At 46.9% G+C, this 24181-nt stretch overlaps 1 protein-coding gene across 3 annotated transcripts in view; it reads right to left on the bottom strand.

The window, feature by feature from the left end:
• ky (kyphoscoliosis peptidase) overlaps positions 1–24181 on the bottom strand; it is a 216912-nt gene that overhangs the window by 20491 nt on the left and 172240 nt on the right. For all 3 annotated transcript variants that reach the window (XM_038817555.1, XM_038817554.1, XM_038817553.1), the window contains 2 exons: positions 22848–22956; positions 17026–17143 (listed from right to left, as the gene is read on the bottom strand). In XM_038817555.1, coding sequence (XP_038673483.1) covers positions 17026–17143; positions 22848–22956 — 227 coding nt within the window. The remainder of the gene's footprint in view (positions 1–17025; positions 17144–22847; positions 22957–24181) is intronic.

Genomic DNA, 24181 nt, shown 5'->3' on the forward strand with positions numbered 1-24181 from the left:
GAACGGAATGCAATACTCACGGCTCATGTCACCTGACACAATCTGGTTCACGCACTCGCAGGGCTTCAACAAGATTAACATATTTAAATTATTATTTAAATATGCTTTGTCAGTTTAAAGGCAGATTCTGCTGACTCCTGTGTCCCAAGTCCCACAACCCCCACCAGTAATCCCAGCCTTCCAGGGATAATAACAATCTTTAATATCGTCAGAAATAGGCTTACATTAACGCTGCAATGAAGTTGGGGCAGCAGGGTAGCATGGTGGTTAGCATAAATGCTTCACAGCTCCAGGGTCCCAGGTTCGATTCCCGGCTGGGTCACTGTCTGTGTGGAGTCTGCACGTCCTCCCCCTGTGTGCGTGGGTTTCCTCCGGGTGCTCCGGTTTCCTCCCACAGTCCAAAGATGTGCGGGTTAGGTGGATTCGCCATGCTAAATTGCCCGTAGTGTACTAATAAAAGTAAGGTTAAGGGGGGGGTTGTTCGGTTACGGGTATAGGGTGGATACGTGGGTTTGAGTAGGGTGATCATGGTTCGGCACAACATTGAGGGCCGAAGGGCCTGTTCTGTGCTGTACTGTTCTATGTTCTAAGTTACTGTAAAATCCCCTATTCCGGCACCTGTTCGGGTACGCAGAGGGAGAATTCAGAATGCCCAATTCACCTAGCAAGCATGTCTTTCGGGACATGTGGGAGGGAACCGGAGCACCCGGAGGAAACCCACATAGACACGGGGAGAACGTGCAGGCTCCGAGCAGACAGTAAGCCAAGCAGGAATCAAACCTGGGACCCTGGCGCTGTGAAGCAACAGTGCTGACCACTGTGCTACCGTGCCACCCATTGGGGTCCAATCGGGTGCCCCGTTATTTAAGAAAGATAAAGCCCCCCTCACAGAAATGGGAAACCGCACCTTTCAATGCAAATAAAGAAACCACCCCCACACACAGAACACCCTCTCCACAGACACAGGTTTACTCAGGACCCAGGGAGTCCACAATGAGTAAAAATAAAGAAATGTTAACTACATTAACAATACGATAGACTGCCTGGTAGATCCCTATCTGGTTTGTGCTCTGGTCAGTGTCTTACTGGCCAACATTTTATACCGAGGTTAATAGCGATCCCCCATCCTGAGCAGGGGAGCTCATACAACCCAATACCAGGGGGAAGATAATCATTCCCACCCCATAGGTCCCGTGCGGGATATGACAACAGGGAAATCCTCCTCATGGAAACGTGATCCCTCCCACAGACCTTTGCAGTGGAAGACCTTCTCCCTAGCATTGACCCTTGGCTGTAACCCTTACCAGTGCCCAGACAGTACCCTCTGTCAGGGAACAGTGCCGGGGGCACTGTCAGGGTATAACCCTCTCATCTCCAGGGGCTGTATTTACCTGTGCACCTCTCACAGTGACTGGTCGCCTTGTTGCCATTTTACAAAACCTGTTGTCAACTCCACTGACGGGACCTCACACCAGCACAGGAGGAAATCCCTGTGTGGCAGGACGATACAGCGGGATAACCCTCTAAGTAGGTGGTACGGTAGGTTAATAGGGTATCCGACTATCCATGTTGGGAACCCCATTATGCCATTGGTGGGGACTCTTGGGCTGTTGTGAAAGGCATTTTGGGACTCCCCTTCAATTCTCTGTCCTCCACCGTCATTACTGCCCGCTGAAAATGGGGACAGAAAATCTGCCCCATTTTCTTATTCATTTTATTCATCCATGATATGTGGTTGTCACTGACAAGGCTCGCCCAAATTGACCTTGAATGAAGTGGCTAGCTGGGCCATTTCAGAGGGCAGTTAAGGCTTTGAATTCTTGTCCCAGGACGAGGCCTCTGAATTACCAATCTGGTGACATTATCTCAAAATAGTCTCTCCCTTTCAATTTATTATTTGTGCACCAAGTATTCTGACACCCAAATTGTGGCCGGCGGCGGTTTGAGTCTGGTCAGCCATGCTCCACCCCCACAGAAGTGGCACAATTACGTTGCGCGCTGCATGCCATTGCAATGGCATTGGCGTGTCATCGGAAGTTCCTCCCACCATGCTCTGCCCCCGATGAGCCGAGTTCCCGACCGCGCGGTTGACGTGTGGTCTGAGTGGAAATCCGGAATGTCGGCTGCGGACTGTGTCCAGCGCTGCTACACTCAGCTGGGATCCGTGCCGCTGGCTGGGGGAACTGGTGGGGGGTGGACAGGGGGTCACGGATGGCGGGCCGGGTCTGCACACAGCTTGCGCCATGTTGCACGGCACGACCGCTGCAGACACAGCCATTCTCTGGCCGTTTTCGCCGCAGGAGCTGGAGCCAGGAGATTCACTCAGCGTCTCTGCTAGCCCTCACAGGTCCTGCAATCAGTCAGGTTTCGGCGCTGATTTTGGCATCGTAAAACACCCGCAAATTCTCTATTTCAGTTCGCACTGAACCGCTGAAATGGAGAATCCAGCCTATGGACTTTAGTAAAGCATTTGACAAGGTCCCACATGGAAGACTGGTACAAAAACTAAAATCACATGGGATTCGGGGTGGGCTGGCTAGATGGATTTAGACTGGTTTGGTTATAAAACACCAGGTTAAACTCCAACAAGGTTGTTTCGAATCACTAGCTTTCGGAGCACAGCTCCTTCATCAGGTGAGTCAAGAGGTGGGTTCCACAACCACATATACAGTCAAAGTCAATGATGCAAGACGTTACTTTGAATTACCTGTGAGTATTTGCAGGTAATGATGTCTTTACGGGTCCAGATGGAGCAACTGGAGAGAGGGATAATCACAGGTTAAAGAGGTGTGAATTGTCTCAAGCCATGACAGATGGTCAGATTTTGCAAACCCAGGCCAGATGGTGGGGGATGAATGTAATGAGACATGAATCCAAGGTCACGGTTGAGGACGCACTCATGCGTGCGGAACTTGGCTTTAAGTTTCTGCTCGGCGATTCTGCGTTGTCACGTGTCCTGAAGGCCGTCTTGGAGAACGCTTACCCGAAGATCAGTGGCTGAATGCCCTTGACTGCTGATGTGTTCCTCGACTGGAAGGGAACATTCCTGCCCGGTGATTGTCGCGTGATGTCCCTTCATCCGTTGTTGCAGCTTCTGCATTGTCTCGCCAATGTACAACGCCTGTACATCCTTTCCTGCAGCGTATGAGGCAGACAACGTTGGCCGAGTCGCACGAGTATGTACCGCGTACCTGGTGGGTGGTGTTCTCACGTGTAGTAGTAGTACCCAGGTCGATGATCTTGCATGTCTTGCAGAGGCTGCCATGGCAGGATTGTGTCGTGTCATGGTCGCTGTTCTCCTGAAGGCTGGAACAATGGTCTGTTTGAGGTTGCATAATTGTTTGAAGGCAAGTGGTGGGGGTGTGGGGATGGCCGTGGCAAGATGTTCATTTTCATCAATGACGTGTCGAAGGCTGCAAAGATGATGTCATAGTTTCTCCACTTCAGGGAAGTACTAGACGACGAAGGGTACTCTGTTGGTTGTATCCTGTGTTTGTCTTCTGGGGAGGTCAGTGCGTTTTGTTTGCTGTGGCACATTGGAAATGTTGATCGATGAGTCGAGCGCCATATCCTGTTCATACAAGGGCTTCTTTCAGCATCTGCAGATGTCTGTTACGTTCCTCCTCGACTGAGCAGATCCTGTCTATACAGAGGGCTCGTCCATAGGGGATGGCTTCTTTAATGTTTAGGATGAAAGCTGGAGAAGTGGAGCATCGGGCAGTTATCCGTGGGCTTGCGGTAAAGGGAAGTGCTGAGGTGACCTTCCTTACTGGAGATACGTGTATCCAAGAATGCAACCGATTCTGAAGGGTAGTCTATGGTGAGTTTGATGGTGAGATGGAACTTATTGATGTCATTGTGTAGTCATTTCAGTGATTCTTTGAGGTGGGTCCAAAGGAAATAAAGGAGGGGACAGCCCCGAACATCACCCAAGCACAATGCAATGCCATCCGCGCTCTCCGACGATGAAATCAGGTTCGGCGATGAGTTCGGGGCGGTGGGTGGGGAGCTGATCCGTAGGCAGGGAGGGCTGAGGGCACACCGGTGGAGGGTGGTCCGGGGGTGGCGAGCCTGGCCAAAGGGAATCACTTTTTGGCAGGCTGGGCGAGTCTGAGCGCAGCTGCCGCCAAGTTGCATGGCGCAGCCGTTGCAGTCCGCCGCCGTGTGCATGCATGGCCACAGACCCGGCAATTCTCTGGTCATATCCTCAGCTCGAGCCAAAGGCGCTACACTGCAGGCCTGCTGCCCCCAACTAGATGGAGAACCAGTGGCCTTCTTGCGGCGTTTGTTTTGGTCATAAAATGTTTCCACGCTGGCGTCAGCTCGTAGTTTCTCAAATGGAGAATCCAGCCCAATCTCTCGGTCAGTTGATAGAATTGGACAGACCTGAATCTCCTGTGTTGAAGGCGATTCCCCAGACGAAGGCCTATAATCTGGGAGTTCTAAGGGACGGTAGTCCTTAAAAGATCCATATTCACTGATGATTTGCAACATCTCTCATTCTGAAGAAGTCATGACCTAGAAGGACCTCAACCTCAGCAGTGAAGACACAAATCCTTTTAATTCCTGTTAATTTAAATCCTCTCCATACCCCTTGTTGTATGTCTTGCGTGTGTCTGAGTAGAAGGTGGGACGAGGTTTTGGAAATAGTAAGACTAGTAAACCAACATGTCCCACATCCACCCCACTGCCTTGCTTATGTTGCAATTGTTTCAAGATGTACCAAGTATGCTACAGAAACCCACCAAGGCTCCCAATCTCCCAATGACCTCGACCATCGAGAAGAACAAGGAGAGTAGGTAAATGGGAACACCACAGATGCAAGTTCCCCTCCAATCACTCACCACACCGACTTGGAAATATATCACCGTTCCTTCAATGTCACTGTGTTCCTGGAACTCCTTCCCTAACAGCACTGTGCGCGCACCTACACCTTCATTTATAGGATGTGGGTATTGCAATTATTGCCCATCTCTGGTTGCCCTTCAGAAGGTGGTGCGTTGCCTTCTTCAACCGCTGCAGTCCCCGATGTGCAGGTACCCCGACAGTGCTGTTAGGGAGGGAGTTCTTGGACCTTGCCCCAACGACAGTGAGGGCAAAGCAATATATTTCTAAATCAGGGTGGTGAGTGACTTGTAGGAGAACCTCCAGGTGGTGGCATTCCCAGGTATCTACTCCTCTTGTCCTTCTCGATGGTAATGGCCGTTGGTTTGGAAGGTGCTGTCTAAGGAACTTGGTGAGTTACTGCAGTGCATCTTATAGATGGTACACACGGCTGCTACTGTTCATCAATGGTGGGGGGTTTGAATACTTGTGGAAGAGAGAGCAATCAAGTGGGTTGCTTTATCTTGGATGGTGTCTTGAGTGTTGTTGGTTGAATCCTCATCCTTCCAAGTGAAGCGTTTTCAATTACACTCCTGACGTGTGCCTTGTAAATGGTGGACAGGTTTTGAGGGGGGGGGGGGGGGTGTCAGGAGGTGAGCTACGCACTGTAGGATTCCCAGCCTTTATCCTGCAGCGGTTGAAGAACGCAGCTCATCACCACCTTCTCAAAGGCAATTGGGAATGGACAACAAATACAGGTTGAGTCAATGATAACCACATTTTTTTAACATAGAATATACAGTGCAGAAGGAGGCCATTCGGCCCATTGGGTCTGCACCGGCTCCTGGAAAGAGCACACTACCCAAGGTTAACACCTCCACCCTATCCCCATAACCCAGTAACCCCACCCAACACTAAGGGCAATTTTGGACAATAAGGGCAATTTATCATGGCCAATCCACCTAACCTGCACATCTTTGGACTGTGGGAGGAAACCAGAGCACCCGGAGGAAACCCACGCACACACGGGGAGGATGTGCAGACTCCGCACAGAAAGTGACCCAAGCCGGAATCGAACCTGGGACCCTGGAGCTGTGAAGCGATTGTGCTATCCACAATGCTACCGTGCTACCATCCTGTGAAAAAATAAAACAAATTTGCAAGAACGACCTGGAGAGACTTAATGTATGGACAAATTTAATTCAAAGATACCAAACTGTTAAGTAGAACTCTGATTATAGAACAGACTTGCATTTCCAAAGCCTCTTTCAAAAATCTCAGACCGGACGGTCTGCACTTGGGCAGGACTGGAACCGATGTCCTAGGGGGGTTGTTTTCTAGAGCTGTTGGGGAGGGTTTAAACTAATGTGGCAGGGGGATGGAAACCGATGCAGGAAGTTGGAAGGTAGTAAAACAGGGACAGAAGCAAAAGGAAGTAAGGGGAAAAGTGCAAGGCAGAGAAGACATAGTCAAAAATCTAAAAGGGCGACAGTACAAGGTACAGTGACTGAGGGGAGCTCAGTGAATAGGCCCAGTAATAACAAAAGGAATAAAACTGGAGATGTTAAGATTCAAAACAAAGGTAAAAAAACCAACATAAGTGTACTTTACCTGAATGCTCGTAGTATTTAGAATAAAGTAAATGAGTTGATGGCACAAATCATCGTAAATGACTATGATTTAGTGGCCATTACTGAAACATGGTTAAAGGATGGTCACGACTGGGAGTTAAATATCCGAGGGTATCAAACTATTCGGAAGGACAGAGTGGATGGTAAGGAGGTGGTGTTGCTCTGTTATTTAAGGATGACATCCGGGCAATAGTAAGGGATGACATCGGTGCTATGGAGGATAAGGTTGAATCCATTTGGGTGGAAATCAGGAATAGTAAGGCGAAAAAGTCACTGATAGGAGTAGTCTATCGGCCACCAATAGTAACGTTATGGTGGGGCAGGCAATAAACAAAGAAATAACTGATGCATGTAGAAATGGTACAGCAGTTATCATGGGGGATTTTAATCTACATGTCGATTGGTTTAACCAGGTCGGTCAAGGCATCCTTGAGGAGGAGTTTATAGAATGTATCCGCGATAGTTTCCTAGAACAGTATGTAATGGAACCTACGAGGGAACAAGTGGTCCTAGATCTTGTCCTGTGTAATGAGACAGGATTGATTCATGATATCATAGTTAGGGATCCTCTCGGAAGGAGCGATCACAATATGGTGGAATTTAAAATACAGATGGAGGGTGAGAAAGTAAAATCAAATACTAGTGTTTTGTGTTTAAACAAAGGAGATTACAAGGGGATGAGAGAAGAACTAGCTAAGGTAGACTGGGAGCAAAGACTTTATGGTGGAACAGTTGAGGAACAGTGGAGAACCTTCCAAGCGATTTTTCACAGTGCTCAGCAAAGTTTTATACCAACAAAAAGGAAGGACGGAAGAAAGAGGGAAAATCAACCATGGATATCTAAGGAAATAAGGGAGAGTATCAAATTGAAGGAAAAAGCATATAAAGCGGCAAAGATTGCTGGGAGATTAGAGGACTGTGAAATCTTTAGGGGGCAACAGAAAGCTACTAAAAAAGCCATAAAGAAGAGTAAGATAGAGTATGAGAGTAAACTTGCTCAGAATATAAAAACAGACAGTAAAAGTTTTTACAAATATATAAGACAAAAAAGAGTGGCTAAGGTAAATATTGGTCCTTTAGAGGATGAGAAGGGAGTTTTAATAATGGGAAATGAGGAAATGGCTGAGGAACAGGTTTTTTGGTTCGGTCTTCACAGTGGAAGACACAAATAACATGCCAGCGACTGATAGAAATGAGGCTATGACAGGTGAGGACCTTAAGAGGATTGTTATCACTAAGGAGGTAGTGATGGGCAAGCTAATGGGGCTAAAGGTAGACAAGTCTCCTGGCCCTGATGGAATGCATCCCAGAGTGCTAAAAGAGATGGCTAGGGAAATTGCAGATGCACTAGTGATAATTTACCGAAATTCACTAGACTCTGGGGTGGTCCCGGTGGATTGGAAATTAGCAAACGTGATGCCACTGTTTAAAAAAGGAGGTAGGCAGAAAGCAGGAAATTATAGGCCAGTGAGCTTAACTTCGGTAGTAGGGAAGATGCTGGAATCTATCATCAAGGAAGAAATTGCGAGGCATCTGGATAGAAATTGTCCCATTGGGCAGACGCAGCATGGGTTCGTAAAGGGCAGGTCATGCCTAACTAATTTAGTGGAATTTTTTGAGGACATTACCAGTGCAGTAGATAACGGGGAGCCGATGGATGTGGTATATCTGGATTTCCAGAAAGCCTTTGACAAGGTGCCACACAAAAGGTTGCTGCATAAGATAAAGATGCATGGCATTAAGGGTAAAGTAGTAGCATGGATAGAGGATTGGTTAATTAATAGAAAGCAAAGAGTTGGGATAAATGGGTGTTTCTCTGGTTGGCAATCAGTAGCTAGTGGTGTCCCTCAGGGATCCGTGTTGGGCCCACAATTGTTCACAATTTACATAGATGATTTGGAGTTGGGGACCAAGGGCAATGTGTCCAAGTTTGCAGATGACACTAAGATGAGTGGTAAAGCGAAAAGTGCAGAGGATACTGGAAGTCTGCAGAGGGATTTGGATAGGTTAAGTGAATGGGCTAGGGTCTGGCAGATGGAATACAATGTTGACAAATGTGAGGTTATCCATTTTGGTAGGAATAACAGCAAACAGGATTATTATTTAAACGATAAAATATTAAAGCATGCCGCTGTTCAGAGAGACTTGGGTGTGCTAGTGCATGAGTCACAGAAGGTTGGTTTACAAGTGCAACAGGTGATTAAGAAGGCAAATGGAATTTTGTCCTTCATTGCTAGAGGGATGGAGTTTAAGACTAGGGAGGTTATGTTGCAATTGTATAAGGTGTTAGTGGGGCCACACCTGGAGTATTGTGTTCAGTTTTGGTCTCCTTACTTGAGAAAGGACGTACTGGCGCTGGAGGGTGTGCAGAGGAGATTAACTAGGTTAATCCCAGAGCTGAAGGGGTTGGATTATGAGGAGAGGTTGAGTAGACTGGGACTGTACTCGTTGGAATTCAGAAGGATGAGGGGGGATCTTATAGAAACATTTAAAATTATGAAGGGAATAGATAAGATAGATGCGGGCAGGTTGTTTCCACTGGCGGGTGACAGCAGAACTAGGGGACATAGCCTCAAAATAAGGGGAAGTAGATTTAGGACTGAGTTTAGGAGGAACTTCTTCACCCAAAGGGTTGTGAATCTATGGAATTCCTTGCCCAGTGAAGCAGTTGAGGCTCCTTCATTACATGTTTTTAAGGTAAAGATAGATAGTTTTTTGAAGAATAAAGGGCTTAAGGGTTATGGTGTTCTGGCCGGAAAGTGGAGCTGAGTCCACAAAGATCAGCCATGATCTAATTGAATGGCGGAGCAGGCTCGAGGGGCCAGATGGCCTACTCCTGCTCCTAGTTCTTATGTTCTTATGTTCTTATTCCAAAATGCTTCACAAACATGAAGTATATCAAGTATAGTCACTGGAGGGAAGCACAGGGACAGTTTTTGTACAGCAAATTCCCACAAGACAGCAAACAAATGAATTATTTCTGTGGCATTGGTTAAGTGATAAATGCTAATACTGTAGACCATGAGGAGAACTTCCCTGCTCTGCGAACAGAATTACAGAGTCATAGAATTGTTTTGGTGCAGAAGGAGGCCAGTCGGCTCATTGTGTCCGCACAGGCACTGACAGCAGATAGACATAGACATAGAATGTACAGTGCAGAAGGAGGCCATTCAGCCCATCGTGCCTGCACCGACCTACTTAAGCATTTACTTTCACCCTATCCCCATAACCCAATAACCCCTCCTAACCTTTTTGGACACTAAGGGCAATTTAGCATGGATTATCCACCTAACCTGCACATCTTTGGGCTGTGGGAGGAAACCGGAGCACCCAGAGGAAACCCACGCAGACACAGGGAGAATGTGCAGACTCCGCACAGACAGTGACCCAGCAGGGAATCAAACCTGGGACCCTGGTGCTGTGAAGCCACAGTGCTAGCCCCGTGTGCTACTGTGCTGCCCACGAAGTCACCTAGTTCCATTCTCCTGCCTTCCTCCTGTATCCCTCACATTCTTCCTTTGCAGATAACAATCTAATTCCCCTTTGAAAGCTTCAATTGAAACTGCCTCCACCACACTCTAAGCCAGTGCACTCCAGACCCTAACCACTCGCTGCGTGAAAAGCCTTTCATTCATATTACTTTTGTTCTTTTACGAATGCAAAATATCTGCATCCTCTTGTCCATAGAATCATAGAATCCCTACAGTACAGCAGTCTGCACCGACTCTCTGAAAGAACACCCTACCTAGCACCACTTCCACTCTGCAACTCCATTACCCCACCTAACCTTTGGACACTAAGGGGTAATTTAGCGTGGCTAATCCACTTAACTTGCAAATCTTTGGATGGTGGGAGGACACCGGAGCACCTGAGGAAAACCTACGAAGACACAGGGAGAATGAGCAAACTCCATACAGAGAGTCAGCCAAGGCAGGAATTGAACCTGGGTCCCTGGCGCTGTATGCTAACCAGCGTGGCACCGTGCTGCCCATCTTGATTCCTTCCCGAGTGGGAACAGTTTCTCTTATACCTATCCTGGCCAAGCCCCTCCTGATTTTAAATGACCTCTCAGCATTCTTTTCTGAATGGAAAACAGTCACAACCTCTTCAGTCTATCCTCATAACTGAAGATTCTCATCCCTGGAATCATTCTTGTGAATATTTTCTGCACGCTCTCCAATGGGTTCACATCCTTCCTCGAGGGCGGTGCCCAGTACTGAAAGCAATACTCTAGCTGACGCTGAACTAGAATATCATCGCCATTCCTTTACTGTCGTTGGGTCATGATTCTGGAACCCTCCCTGCCGAACTGTGGATGTACCTTACCACAGGGACTGCAGCAGTTCAAAAATGCAGCTCACCACCACATACGCAAGGACTACTAATGGGCAATAAATACTGGCCCAACCAGCGATACCTACATTCCATGAAATAATTAAAAAAGCACTTTACAAACCTTTCCATGGTTTATTCCCAAGAGAAACGTCTTGACCAATCTGAGCCAATCTTCCTAATTAGATTACAAACAAAATCTTGGCAGTTAACTGTTCCATGGTGCGTTATCAGGGGCAATTAAGGATGGGCAATGAATGCTGGCCTAGCCGGTGACACCCATGTCCCATGAAAGAATAAATAAATATTAAACAAAAGATTGGGGGACAACCATTTGCTTGTTTACTCCGTATAGCAATGCCTCGACCAATCTAACACCTGCAAACCAATCACCAATCTTCTTAGGCAGCATAAATTATTGTTCCTTTTACAATTCATATTCCTGTATCTGTCCTGATGAGTACAAGACAAAAAGTTTTGACAGCACCCACTACAAACCTTCCTCCTTCAAGAAATCCATGCTGCCTCTCCTTAAAAAGGACAGTAGGGCAACATGGTTGCACAGTGGTTATCCCTGTTGCTTCATATCGCCAGGGTCCCAGGTTTGATTACCACCTTGGGTCACTGTCTGTGCGGAGTCTGCACGTTCTCCCTGCGTCTGCGTGGGTTTCCTCCGGGTGCTCCGGTTTCCTCCTACAAGTCCCGAAAGACGTGCTTGTTAGGTGAATTAGACATTCTGAATTCTCCCTCAGTGTACCCGAACAGGCGCCGGAATGTGGCGACTAGGGGCTTTTCATAATAACTTCATTGCAGTGTTAATGTAAGCCTATTTGTGACAATAAAGATTATTATTATTATTAATTAACCCACATTTGTCCATGTGACTATTAATTTTGTCCCGAGTTATTGTTTCCAGAGCTTTCTCCTCCACTGTAATCGAATTGACTGGTTTGTGGTTACTGGGCTTATCATTACACTTTCTTTCAGTGACGTTGTAACCTTGCCAGCCCTCTGGCAGTATCCCTGAGTCTAACAAAGTTATGGCCAGTGCATTTGCAATTTCCACTCTCACTTCCTTCAGTAGACTGGATACATCTCATTCAGTGCTGCTGCCTTTTCATATTTATAGAACATAGAACATAGAACAGTACAGCACAGAACAGGCCCTTCGGCCCCTATACCCATAACCCAACAACCCCCCCACCCCCCCAACCTTACGTTTTAGGACACTACGGGCAATTTAGCATGGCCAATCCACCTAACCTGCACATCTTTGGACTGTGGGAGGAAACCGGAGCACCCGGAGGAAACCCACGCACACACGGGGAGGACGTGCAGACTCCGCATAGACAGTGACCCAGCCGGGAACCGAACCTGGGACCCTGGCACTGTGAAGCATTTATGCTAACCACCATGCTACCGTGCTGCCCATATTTAGTACAGACGGCCTCTTCAAAACCTCCGCCTGATCCGTTTTCAAACCTTCTAGTGTTTCAATAACTTCCTCTGTCACCATGGCCTGGGCAGCATCTCCATTCTTGGTAAAGACAGATATAAAGTATTAATTTAATATGGAGGCTGGGGGCATGGCTGGGATGTGTAAATACCCTTTTTGGTCCATAAAAAGTGCAATGGAACATTTTAGATCTATCTGTGTACAGACGAGGCTCTGATTTACTGTATTCTGTTCAAACGTTGGTGGTACACCATCAGGATTCTCTGTTTCGCTGGCTGATCAATGGGATTTCCCATGGGGGGGGGGGGGGGGTGGGGTGGCAGCCCCATGCCATCAGGAAACCCCTGGGCTGTCAGCAAAATGGAGAATCTCGATGACGGAGAAGTCAGCCTGGTATCTCTGGCAATTGTTTAGGAGTTTAGGACAATGAGTTTAGGAGGAACTTCTTCACCCAAAGGGTTGTGAATCTATGGAATTCCTTGCCCAGTGAAGCAGTTGAGGCTCCTTCATTACATGTTTTTAAGGTAAAGATAGATAGTTTTTTGAAGAATAAAGGGATTAAGGGTTATGGTGTTTGGGCCGGAATGTGGAGCTGAGTCCACAAAAGATCAGCCATGATCTCATTGAATGGCGGAGCAGGCTCGCGGGGCCAGATGGCCTACTCCTGCTCCTAGTTCTTATGCTCTTATGTTCTAATGCAGCACTCTCTCAGTATTGAACTGTCAGCCTAATTTATGCGCTCAAATATCTAGTTTTGGACTTAAATGAAACCTGATCACTTAGAGGCAAGAATTCTGTCAACTGAACCAAAGGTGTCACCAATTAGAAGTTCCAAGGAGGCTTTAAGATAGAATTTAATATGGATAGGAAGGGAAAAATCATTGACCGGTTGGGTTTGTGAATGGGCTGAATGTAGAAAAATGTAAATTTCTTTATCTGTCCGGTAAATGGGAGGAAGACGTAGAGTAAATGTGCAGAGAGCAGTTTGATTATAGTATCAATCTGAGACATGGGGCTGGATTCTCCCCTACCCGGCGGGGCAGGGGGTGGAGTGGCGTGAACCACTCTGGCGTCAGGCCGCCCCAAAGGTGTGGATTTCTCCGCACCTTTAGGGGCCAAGCCCTAACCTTGAGGGCCTAGGCCTGCGCCAGACTGGTTGGCGCCTCGCCGGCCGGTGGGAAAGGCCTTTGGCGCCACGCCAGCCGGGGCCGAAGGGACTTTGCTGGCGAGCTGCTGACGTCATCCCCGCGCATGCCATCGGCATCGGCCATCATGAAGGCCAACACGGAAGGAAAAGAGTGCCCCCATGGCACAGGCCCGCCCGCTGATTGATGGGCCCCGATCGCAGGCCAGGTCACTGTAAGGCCACCCCCCGGGGCCAGATCGCCCTGTGCCCCCCCCCCCCCCCCCCCCCCCCCGGACCCCGGAGTCCAGCCGTGCCGCCAGTCCCGCTGGTGAGGGAGGTGTTTTGATTCATGCCGGCGGGACCGGCATTACAGCAGCGGGACTTCGACCCATCGCCGGCCGGAGAATCGCCGACAGGCGCAGCGCTATTCCCACCCCCGCCAAATCTCTGGTGCCGGAGACTTCGGGAGACGGCGGGGGCGGAATTCACGCCACCCCCTACGATTCTCCGACCCGGCGGGGGGTCGGAGAATCCAGCCCATGAAGTCAAACCAAACATCAGATGGAATTGGGGGACACAAGGATCAGGGTAGCTGGAGTTGATGTCAAAGTTCATCATGATCTTATTGAATGATGGAGCGGGTGTGAGTTGCTGAGCGGCCTACTCTTGTTACTGTTTCTTGCATTCATACCTGCTTATTTCATAGAATTTACAGTGCAGAAGAAGGCCATTCAGCCCATCAAGTCTGCACCGGCTCTTGGAAAGAGCACCCTACCCAAGCCCATACCTCCACCCTTTCCCCATAACCCAGTAACCCCACCTAACACTAAGGGCAAGTTGGACCCTAAGGGCAATCTATCATGGCCAATTCACCTAACCTGCACATCTTTGGATTGTGGGAGGAAACCGGAGCACGCGGAGGAAACCCACGCACACACGGGGAGAACGTGCCGACTCCACACAGACAGTGACCCAAGCCAGGAATCAAACCTGGGACCCTGGAGCTGTGAAACATTTGTGCTAATCACTATGCTACCGTGCGGCCCACGTGTTTGGTTGAAAGCATGTATTCCTCCCAAGATGCAAATAAGGCATTTCTTTGCAGCTCCTTCCTCTTACCCTGACACTGTGAAATCAAGACTTATTTCTCTGCTTGATTATAACATATTATTCTGTAATGTTCTGGATCACCACACCTTGCGCAGTCTTCCATTGCTTCTCCAATCTTCATGCTTATAACACCAAACTTGGCATCACCGACAGATCTTCTCTCACGAGGAAAATTTCAACACCAAAGAGTAAGGCAGCAAGCAGAGGGATAAAGTACTTTCAGGTAAAGGATTGCAAAATGAATGCACGTAAAAAGGAAGAGTCAGGACATTGAACAAAGAATGTTGGCATGTGGGGAGAATCTCAAGGTTAAAGCGTGTAAGATTTAAAGCTTCAAATGGAGTCTGTGGTGGCTGTTTGACAAATGCGATATTCCTACTTGAAAGTCTAAAGTTTAAGGAATGCCAAGGAGAAAGAAAATAGAGGAAAAGAAATATCATATTATAATTTCTCAGCTGGAAAATGGACTACCCAGTATGAAAGAAAGTTGAAAATCTGATCTTGGTCACTGGTGATCCTGGTTCATAAAGCGTAAAACCCTTCTGACTGGTCGAATTAGTAAATTTGCAGATGAAGCTGGTCTGATTAGTAAGTTTGCAGATGACACAAAGGTTGGTGGAATTACGGATATCGATGAGGACTGTCAGAGGATACGCAGGATTTAGATCATTTGGAGACTTGGGCGGAGAGATGGCAGATGGAGTTTAATCCGGACAAATGTGAGATAATGCATTTTCGAAGGTCTGATGCAGGTAGGGAATATACAGTGAATGGTAGAACACTCAAGAGTATTGAAAGTCAGAGAGATCTAGGTGTACAGGTCCACAGGTCACTGAAAGGGGCAACACAGGTGGAGTAGGTAGTCAAGAAGGCATAAGGCATGCTTGCCTTCATTGGCCGGGGCATTGATTATAAGAATTGGCAAGTCATGCTGCAGCTGTATAGAACCTTAGTTAGGCCACACTTGGAATATAGTGTTCAATTCTGGTCGCCACACTACCAGATGGATGTGGAGGCTTAAGAGAGGGTGCAGAAGAGATTTACCAAGATGTTGCCTGGTATGGAGGGCATTAGCTATGAGGACCGGTTAAATAAACTCGATTTGTTCTCACTGGAACGACAGAGGTTGAGGGGCGACCTGATAGAGGTCAAAATATTATGAGGGGCATAGACAGAGTGGATAGTCAGAGACTTTTTCCCAGGGTAGAGGGGTCAATTATTAGGGGGCATAGTTTTAAGGTGCGAGGGGCAAGGTTTAGAGGAGATGAACGAGGCAAGTTTTTTTACACAGAGGGTAGTAGGTGCCTGGAACTCGCTGCCGGAGGAGGTGGTAGAAGCAGGGATGATAGTGAAATTTTTAAAAATATAAATTTAGAGTGCCCAATTCATTTTTTCCAATTCAGGGGCAATTTAGCGTGGCCAATCCACCTACCCTGGTTTCTTTGGGTTGTGGGGGCGAAACCCACGCAGACACGGGAGAATGTGCAATCTCCACACGGACAGTGACCCAGAGCCAGGAGTGAACCTGGGACCTCGGCAACGTGAGGCAGCAGGGCTAACCCACTGCATCACCATGCTGCCCTACGGTAGTGACATTAAAGGGGCATCTTGACAAATCCATGAATAGGATGGGAATAGAGGGATACGGACCCAGGAAGTGTGGAAGATTTTAGTTTAGACGGGCAGCATGGTCGGCACAGGCTTGGAGGGCAGAATGGCCTGTTCCTGTGCTGTACTTTTCTTTGTTCTTTGCTCTTCTGATCATTCCCCTACTGATATTGGACTGGAATGAGGGAGAGGACAGAATGAGGTTATGTTGTGATATCTACCCACCTCTAATCCTTACACATTTCAAACATTCTGTACTGTTAAATTGTCAAAAAAGCTCAGCTCAGTTAGTTACACATTTTGCCTCTGAGTCAAAGGAACCCACTCCATGACTTGAGCTTGTAATCTAGGTAACAGTGCTGAGTGAAAATTGTTCATCACCTTTGGATGTAATATTCTCCAAGTCTGTTAGTGTTCAGGTAGATGTTGCACAAATATTAGAAGTTCAGCCATTAGAACCATAGAATTCATGTGCAGAAGGAGTGCAGAAGGAGGCCATTCAGCCCTGCACCGGCCCTCTGAAAGACCCAACCCCACCTTTAACCCCATAACCCCACATAATCTGCACATCTTTGGACTGTGGAATGAAACCTGTGCACCCGGAGGAAACCCACCCAGAAATGGGGAGAATGTGCAAACTCCACACATACAGTCACCCACAGCCGGAATTGAACACGGGTCCCTAGTATTGTGAAGCCACAGTGCTAACGACTGTGCCATTGTGCCACCAGAAACCACTGCTGTAAATGTAATGGAGTACAATATCCAACCTTCTCTGTTCTGACCCTGACACTGAACCCACTGAAATGGGGTTTAGAGGGACATGGGAGGACAATTTCAAAGTGATTAGAAAAAAAGAGAAGAACAAGGGAAGGTTGGGGAAGAGAAGAACAAGTGGGGGAAAAGAGAGGCAAGACAGAAATGAAACAAAGTGTTACCTGCACATTTCACAAAAGAGACCTGAATATCCAGCACACACAGCTTTTCCAGTCTTCAGTACATCAGTGGGTCCATCGTGTTTCAAGTTTTTGCTGTGATATCCCTTCACGTCATATTCTGCAAAGTATCAAAGCACTAGCTACTACTACGTCCAGTAATGTACAATCAATTACATTATAGAAACTATGATGTGGCGATGCCGCCGTTGGACTGGGGTGAGCACAGTAAGAAGTCTTACAACACCAGGTTAAAGTCCAACAGGTTTGTTTCGAATCACTAGTTTTCAGAGCACTGCTCCTTCCACACGTTCACCTGATATCAACCTGTTGGACTTTAACCTGATGTTGCAAGACATCTTATTATAGAAACCATCAGCTCCATTATTACCACAGAAATCAAAAATATTAAAAACAGGTGTGCTCAAAAACACCCAAAGTATTGGTCACTAGATTATTATAGAAAGACAGGGTCAGAGAAGGTTAGATAATAAATTGTTAAATATAGAATTTAACCTCAGACATGATGGCAACTCGTACCTCATGAGCTGTACATGTAAAAGTGATTTATGGAGGTACCAAGTTGGGTGGGAGGGTGAACTGTGACAAGGATGCAGGGATCCTACAGCATGATCTGGTCAGGTTGGGTGAGTGGGCAAATCAATGGCACATGCAGTATAATTTGGATAAATGTGAGGTTATTCACTTTGTAAACAAAAACAAGAAGGCAGATTACTACCTGAATGGCTGTAAATTGGGAGAGGGGAGTGTGCAGTGGGATCTGGGTGTCTTTGTGCACCAGTCGCTGAAGGTAAGCATGCAGGTGCAGCAGGCGGTAAAGAAGGCAAATGGTATGTTGGCTTCCATTGCGAGCGGTTCTGAGTACAGGAGCAGAGTTGTGTACCAATTATACAGGACCTTGGTGAGGCCACACCTGGAATATTGTGTGCACTTTTGGTCTCCTTTTCTGAGGAAGGATGTTGTTGCTCTCGAGGATATGCAGCGAAGATTTACTAGACTGATTCCCGGGATGGCGGGTCTGTCATATGAGGAGAGATTTACTAGGTTAGGATTGTTTTTGCTGGAGTTCAGACGAGTTCAGAAGAATGAGGGGAGATCTCATAAAAACGTATAAACGTCTATCAGGGCTAGATAGGGTGGATGCAGGGAGGATGTTCCTGATGGTTAGTGTGTCCAGAACCAGGGGTCATAATCTGAGGATTTGGGGTAGACCATTTAGGACAGAGATGAGGAGACATTTCTTCACCCAAAGAATGGTGAGCCTGTGGAATTCATTACCACAGGAAGTAGTTGAGGCTAAGACATTGAATACATTCAAGAGGCGGCTAGATATGGCACTTGAGGCGAATGGGATCTTGGGTTATGGGGAGAAAGCTGGATTAGACTATTGAATTGGACGATCAGCCATGATCATGACGAATGCAGAGAAGGCTCGGAGGGCCGAATGACCTCCTCCTGCTCTTATCTTCTATGTTTCTATGTATCTCCACAGCCTTCTGTGGTGGAGAATTCCACAGGTTAACTATCCTTTGAGAGAATACATTTTTCATCATCTCGGTCCTAAGTCTACCCCTTAGCCTGAAGAGTGCTCCCTGGTTCTAGATTCCCAACCAGGGAAAACATCCTCCATGCATATAGTCTGTCCAACCCCATTAGAATTTTATACGTTTCAATCACATCTGCCCTCATCCTTCAAAACTCTAGTGAATACAGAATCACGGGATCACAGAATAATACAGCACAGAAGAGGCCTTTTGGCCCATCGAATCTGCACCAATGCATGAAAAACAGGTGACGTGTCTACCGACTCCCATTTGGCAGCACTTGGCTCAGAGCCTCGAATGTTAAGACAGACCAAATGCTTACCCAGGTACTTTTTAAAGGATGTGAGGCAACCCGCTTCTACCTTCCTTCCAGGCAGTGTATTCCAGACTATCACCACCCTCTGGGTAAAAAACGTTTTTCCTCAAATCCCTCCTAAACCTCCTGCCTTTGACCTTGAACTTGTGTCCCCTGGAAACTGAACCTTTAATGAAGGAAACAGCCGCTACCGATCCACCCTGTCCAATGCCTCAATCAATGTCGAACCAATCTCTCCTGCTAGGACAGTCCCACCAATCAGGGTATCAGCCTAGTGAACCGCCACGGCACTCTCTCTCCGGCAAGTATATCCTTTGTTAGGTAGGGAAACCAAAACTGCACGCAATACTACAGGTGTGGTCTCACCAAGGCCCTGTGTAACTACAATAAGACATCCCTACTTCTGAACTCAAATCCTCTTGCAATGAAAGCCAACATATCATTTGCTTTCCTTTTGCATGATCTACCTGCCCTTCTACTTTCATTGACTGGTGCACAAAGACACCCAGATTCCTTTACACATCCACACTTGCCAATATATCACCATTTATGGTGTACCTAAATGTACATAAATAATCTAGACGAAGGTATACGTGGTCTGATTAGCAAGTTTGCAGATGATACTAAGATTGGTGGAGTTGCAGATAGCGAGGAGGACTGTCAGAGAATACAGCAAAATATAGATAGATTGGAGAGTTGGGCAGAGAAATGGCAGATGGAGTTCAATCCAGGCAAATGCGAGGTGATGCATTTTGGAAGATCTAATTCAAGAGCGGACTATATGGTCAATGGAAGAGTCCTGGGGAAAATTGATATACAGAGAGATCTGGGAGTTCAGGTCCATTGTACCTGAAGGTGGCAATGCAGGTTGATAGAGTGGTCAAGAAGGCATACAGCATGCTTGCCTTCATCGGACGGGGTATTGAGTACAAGAGTAGGCAGGTCATGTTACAGTTGTATAGGAGTTTGGTTCGGCCACATTTGGAATATTGCATGCAGTTCTGGTCGCCACATTACCAGAAGGATGTGGATGCTTTAGAGAGGGTGCAGAGGAGGTTCACCAGGATATTGCCTGGTATGGAGGGTGCTAGCTATGAAGAAAGGTTGAGTAGATTAGGATTTTTTTCGTTGGAAAGACGGAGGTTGAGGGGGGACCTGATTGAGGTCTACAAAATTATGAGAGGTATGGACAGGGTGGATAGCAACAAGCTTTTCCCAAGAGTGGGGGTGTCAATTACAAGGGGTCATGATTTCAAGGTGAGAGGGGGAAAGTTTAAGGGAGATATGCGTGGAAAGTTTTTTACGCAGAGGGTGATGGGTGCCTGGAATGCTTTGCCAGCGAAGGTGGTAGAGGCGGGCATGATAGCATCATTTAAGATGCATCGAGACAGATATATGAACGGGCGGGGAACAGAGGGAAGTAGATCCTTGGAAAATAGGTGACAGGTTTAGCTAAATGATCTGGATCGGCTCAAGCTGGGAGGGCCGAAGGGCCTGTTCCTGTGCTGTAATTTTCTTTGTTCTTTGTATTTAAATAATACTCTTCCTTTCTTTTTTGCACACCGTCATATTTAGCCATGTTGTACTGCATCTGCTATGTGTTTGCGGGGGGGGCACGGATGTAGGTTAGGAAGTGAGTAGTGGGGGAGGGGTTGGTGTGGGGATGGATGGAGGTGGCCTCTTGCAGGCGTATGGGTCTCGGGGCATTACTGATGGCGCCTCTGCCATCCTAGCTGGCTAAGTACTCCACGAAGCCAGTGGTGGCGGTGGCCCTGAGGGTATGAGGGCAGTGGTGGCAACATCTGAGGTTGGAAAGTGCCTTGGTGTGGGCACCAATTTGCGACAATCACAGGGGCTGGATGCAAGGTTTCGGGGGGTGGCAACAGGCAGGGATTGAACGGTTTGGGGACCTGTTTGTGGGGGGCAGCTTTGCGAGCTAAGAGGACCTGGAGGAGGAATATGAGCTGCCCAGCGGGAATGAGTTAGATAGGTACAGGTTTGGGATTTTGTGAGGAAACCAGTGCCATCCTTTTTAAGGTTTGCCGCTCTTGTGATTGAAGGATAAGGTGCTATCGAGGGAAGACATGGGTGAGGGTAAGGTGTCCGAGATTCATAAGGAGCTAATGGACTGGGAGGGAGCCCCGATAGGAAAAGTCTAACGGGAATGGGAGGAGGAACTGAGGGAGTGGGGAAAGGATGTGGGAGGAGACCCTGAGGAGGGTTAATGCGTACTCATCGTGTGCGAGGCTTAGCCTTAGCCAGTTCAAGGTAGTTCATAAGGCGCACATGTTAATGGCTAGGATGAGTAAGATTTTTGAGGGGGTAGAGGACAGATGTGGGCGATGTGCTGGGAGGCCTACGAACCATGTTAACATGTTCTGGGCATGTTCAAAACTGAAGGGGTTCTGGCAGGGGTTTGCAGACGGAATGTCTGAGGTATTGAGGGTGAAGGTGGTCCTGAGTCCAGAAGTGGCGATATTTGGAGTGTCAGTAGACCTGGGCGTCCAGGGGGTGAGAGAGGCCGATGTCCTAGTCTTTGCCTCCCTGATAGCCCGGAGACGGATTTTGCTTGCGTGAAGGGACCTGGAGCCACCGAAATCGGGGGGGGGGGCGTGGGTGGGTGAGAGACCTGGTGGAATTCCTGAGGTTGGAAAAAAGCAAGTTCGTCTTGAGAGGGTTGGTGCATGGGTTTGCCTGGAGGTGGAAGCCATTCATCGACTTCTTCAAAGAGGATTGAGGTGTAAACAGGCGGAGAGGGAGCGGGAAGATAAAAGGGTTAAAATGGGAAGGCAGGACGGGAGGAGGGGGAAGGACATGAGGGTTTGTGTGTTGATTAGCTAATGACTTATTATGATGTTCCTGTTTGCTCTTGCTCTTGCTTTTGTATTTACTGTTTATATAAATGCCTTGATAAAAATATTTTTTAAAAACTTGTCTAAGTCATCTTAAAGGCCTCCTTGCATCCTCCTCACAAATAACAATTTCACCCAGTTTTGTGTCGTCAGCAGACTTGGAAATGTTACATTTGGTTCCTTCATCCAGGACATTAAAATATATTGTGAATCGCTGATCCCCACCAATCAATACCTACCACTCGAAAAAAGAGTGAGAATGAGCAACCAACATCAGTATGAGTAAAATGGCAGATAAAAATGGAACTAAGTGGTGAAAAATCTCTTGGACGTGATGACCTGCACCATAAAAGAGGTAGTTGCAGAGACTTGGATGCATTGGTTTTAATCTTCTGGAGATCCTCAAATTCTAGAACAGTTCCATAACCTCATAATTTAAGGCAGGGGGAAAAGAGAACATGGGGTACTTTAAGACAGTTAGCCTAGCTTTTGTTGGCAAAATACTGGAATGTATTAATCAGAGCATGATATCAGGCAACGTAGAAAATGTTGAAGATCAATAAACAGATTCAACATGGATTTGTGAAAGAGAAATCATGTTTGAAATCTCCAGAAAGGAGTTTTTTGTGGATGGAATGAGTTGGATGGATAAGGAGGACCAGGGGATGTATTGTATTTAGATTAAAATTCTCATGCTTGTTTTCAAATCTCACAAGGCCTCACCTCTCGCTGTCACTTCCTCTTTCCTTCTTGAAGTCACTGCTTCCAATCTACCTTTTTGCAAAATTATCTCTTTTGTGTGGTGGTAAGGCTCTTATGAAGTATTTTAGAATGTTTCACTTTGTTTGAGGCACTATGTAAATCCAAGTCTTTGTGACTGTTGTTAGTCAAATTAAGGTTTCAGTTTTGCAGGTGTGAAGGTGAAAGGGAGGGTAAAGATCATTGTACTGTTTCCGAAGTGCTCTTCAAACAGCTTAGATAACACTTATGATCCTCATAAAGACATTCAAGCAGCTAAACTCATACACATTTTACTTGTGAGGTTAACAATTCATGCACAGATTTCTAATGATGATTTAGCTGAATATTTACCAATGTGACAACAAATCCAGATCCACAGCACTCGAATTTTCTCCAGATCTGAGGTCGCAAACAACAGCAGTTCTTTCACGAGTTTTTGCACATTATGCTTGGGTATAACCTGTTCGGATAAAGGATATGTCATTACAGAATCAAAGAATACTACAGTGTAGAAGATACCCTTCAGCCCATCAAGTGAAAGACTCTGACGTGCCCACCTCATCCCAGCACTTGGCCTTGAACGTTATGGCGTGCTAAATACACATCCAGGTACTTTTTAAAGGATGTGAGGCATCCCGCCTCTACCACACTCCCAGACAGTGCATTCCAGACTGTCACCACTATCTGGGTAAAAAGGTTGTTCCTCAAATCCCCCTATAACCTCCCACCCCTCACTTTGAACTTGTGTCCCCTCATAACTGACCCTTCCACAAAGGGGAATAGCTGCTCCCTATCTGCCTTGTCTATGCCCTTCATAATCTTGTACACCACAATCAGGTCACCCCTCAGGCTTCTCTGCTCCAGAGAAAACAACCCAAGCCTCTCTTTATAACTTTAATGTTCCATCCCAGGCAACATTCAGGCGAATCTTCTCTGCAACCCCTCCAGTGCAATTACATCCTTCCTATAATGTGGCGACCAGAATTGCGCACAGTACTCCAGCTGTGGCCTCACCAAAGTTCTATACAACTCCATCATGACCTCCATGATGAGTGACTTCCACCATGACGAATGTAATCACAGTAATGATTTGAGCTTTTTCTTCATCAAAGAGTTACATTTGCATGTATTTTATAACTGTAGGTTAAATATGATCAATGCTTTCAGTTTGGCATATAACCAAGAGGAAAACAACCCACGACCGCTGCCACCTAGCAGGCAAAGGTCAACAGATACTTGGGAACACCACCACCTGGAGCTTCACCTCTAAGCCTCGCACCATCCTGACTTGGGAATATATCGCTGTTTCTTCACTGTCGCTGGGTCAAAATCCTGGAACACCCTCCCTAACAGCACTCTGAGTGTACCTACACCCCATGGGCTACAGCGTTCATAAAGGCAGCTTGTCACCACCTTCTCAAGGGCAATAAATGGTGGCTTAGCCAGCGACACCCACATCCCTCAAATTAATTTTTGAAAAACTTCTTCAGCAGGCAGAAATGAATCATTTATCACTTCTTGCAAAAATCCCACATGGCAACATTATAGTTTTTTGTGAGTCAACAAACCACCAATTGAGAACTTCAATATTTTCATACATAGAATGGGGATTTAAAAAAATATTTATGAAAGAGCTTATTTTTAAAAACATAATTAATGACATTGTTTAAATCAATGGGCCTGTG

This window comes from Scyliorhinus canicula, chromosome 13 (genome assembly GCF_902713615.1).
Source record: "Scyliorhinus canicula chromosome 13, sScyCan1.1, whole genome shotgun sequence".
Classification (NCBI taxonomy): Eukaryota; Metazoa; Chordata; class Chondrichthyes; order Carcharhiniformes; family Scyliorhinidae; genus Scyliorhinus; species Scyliorhinus canicula.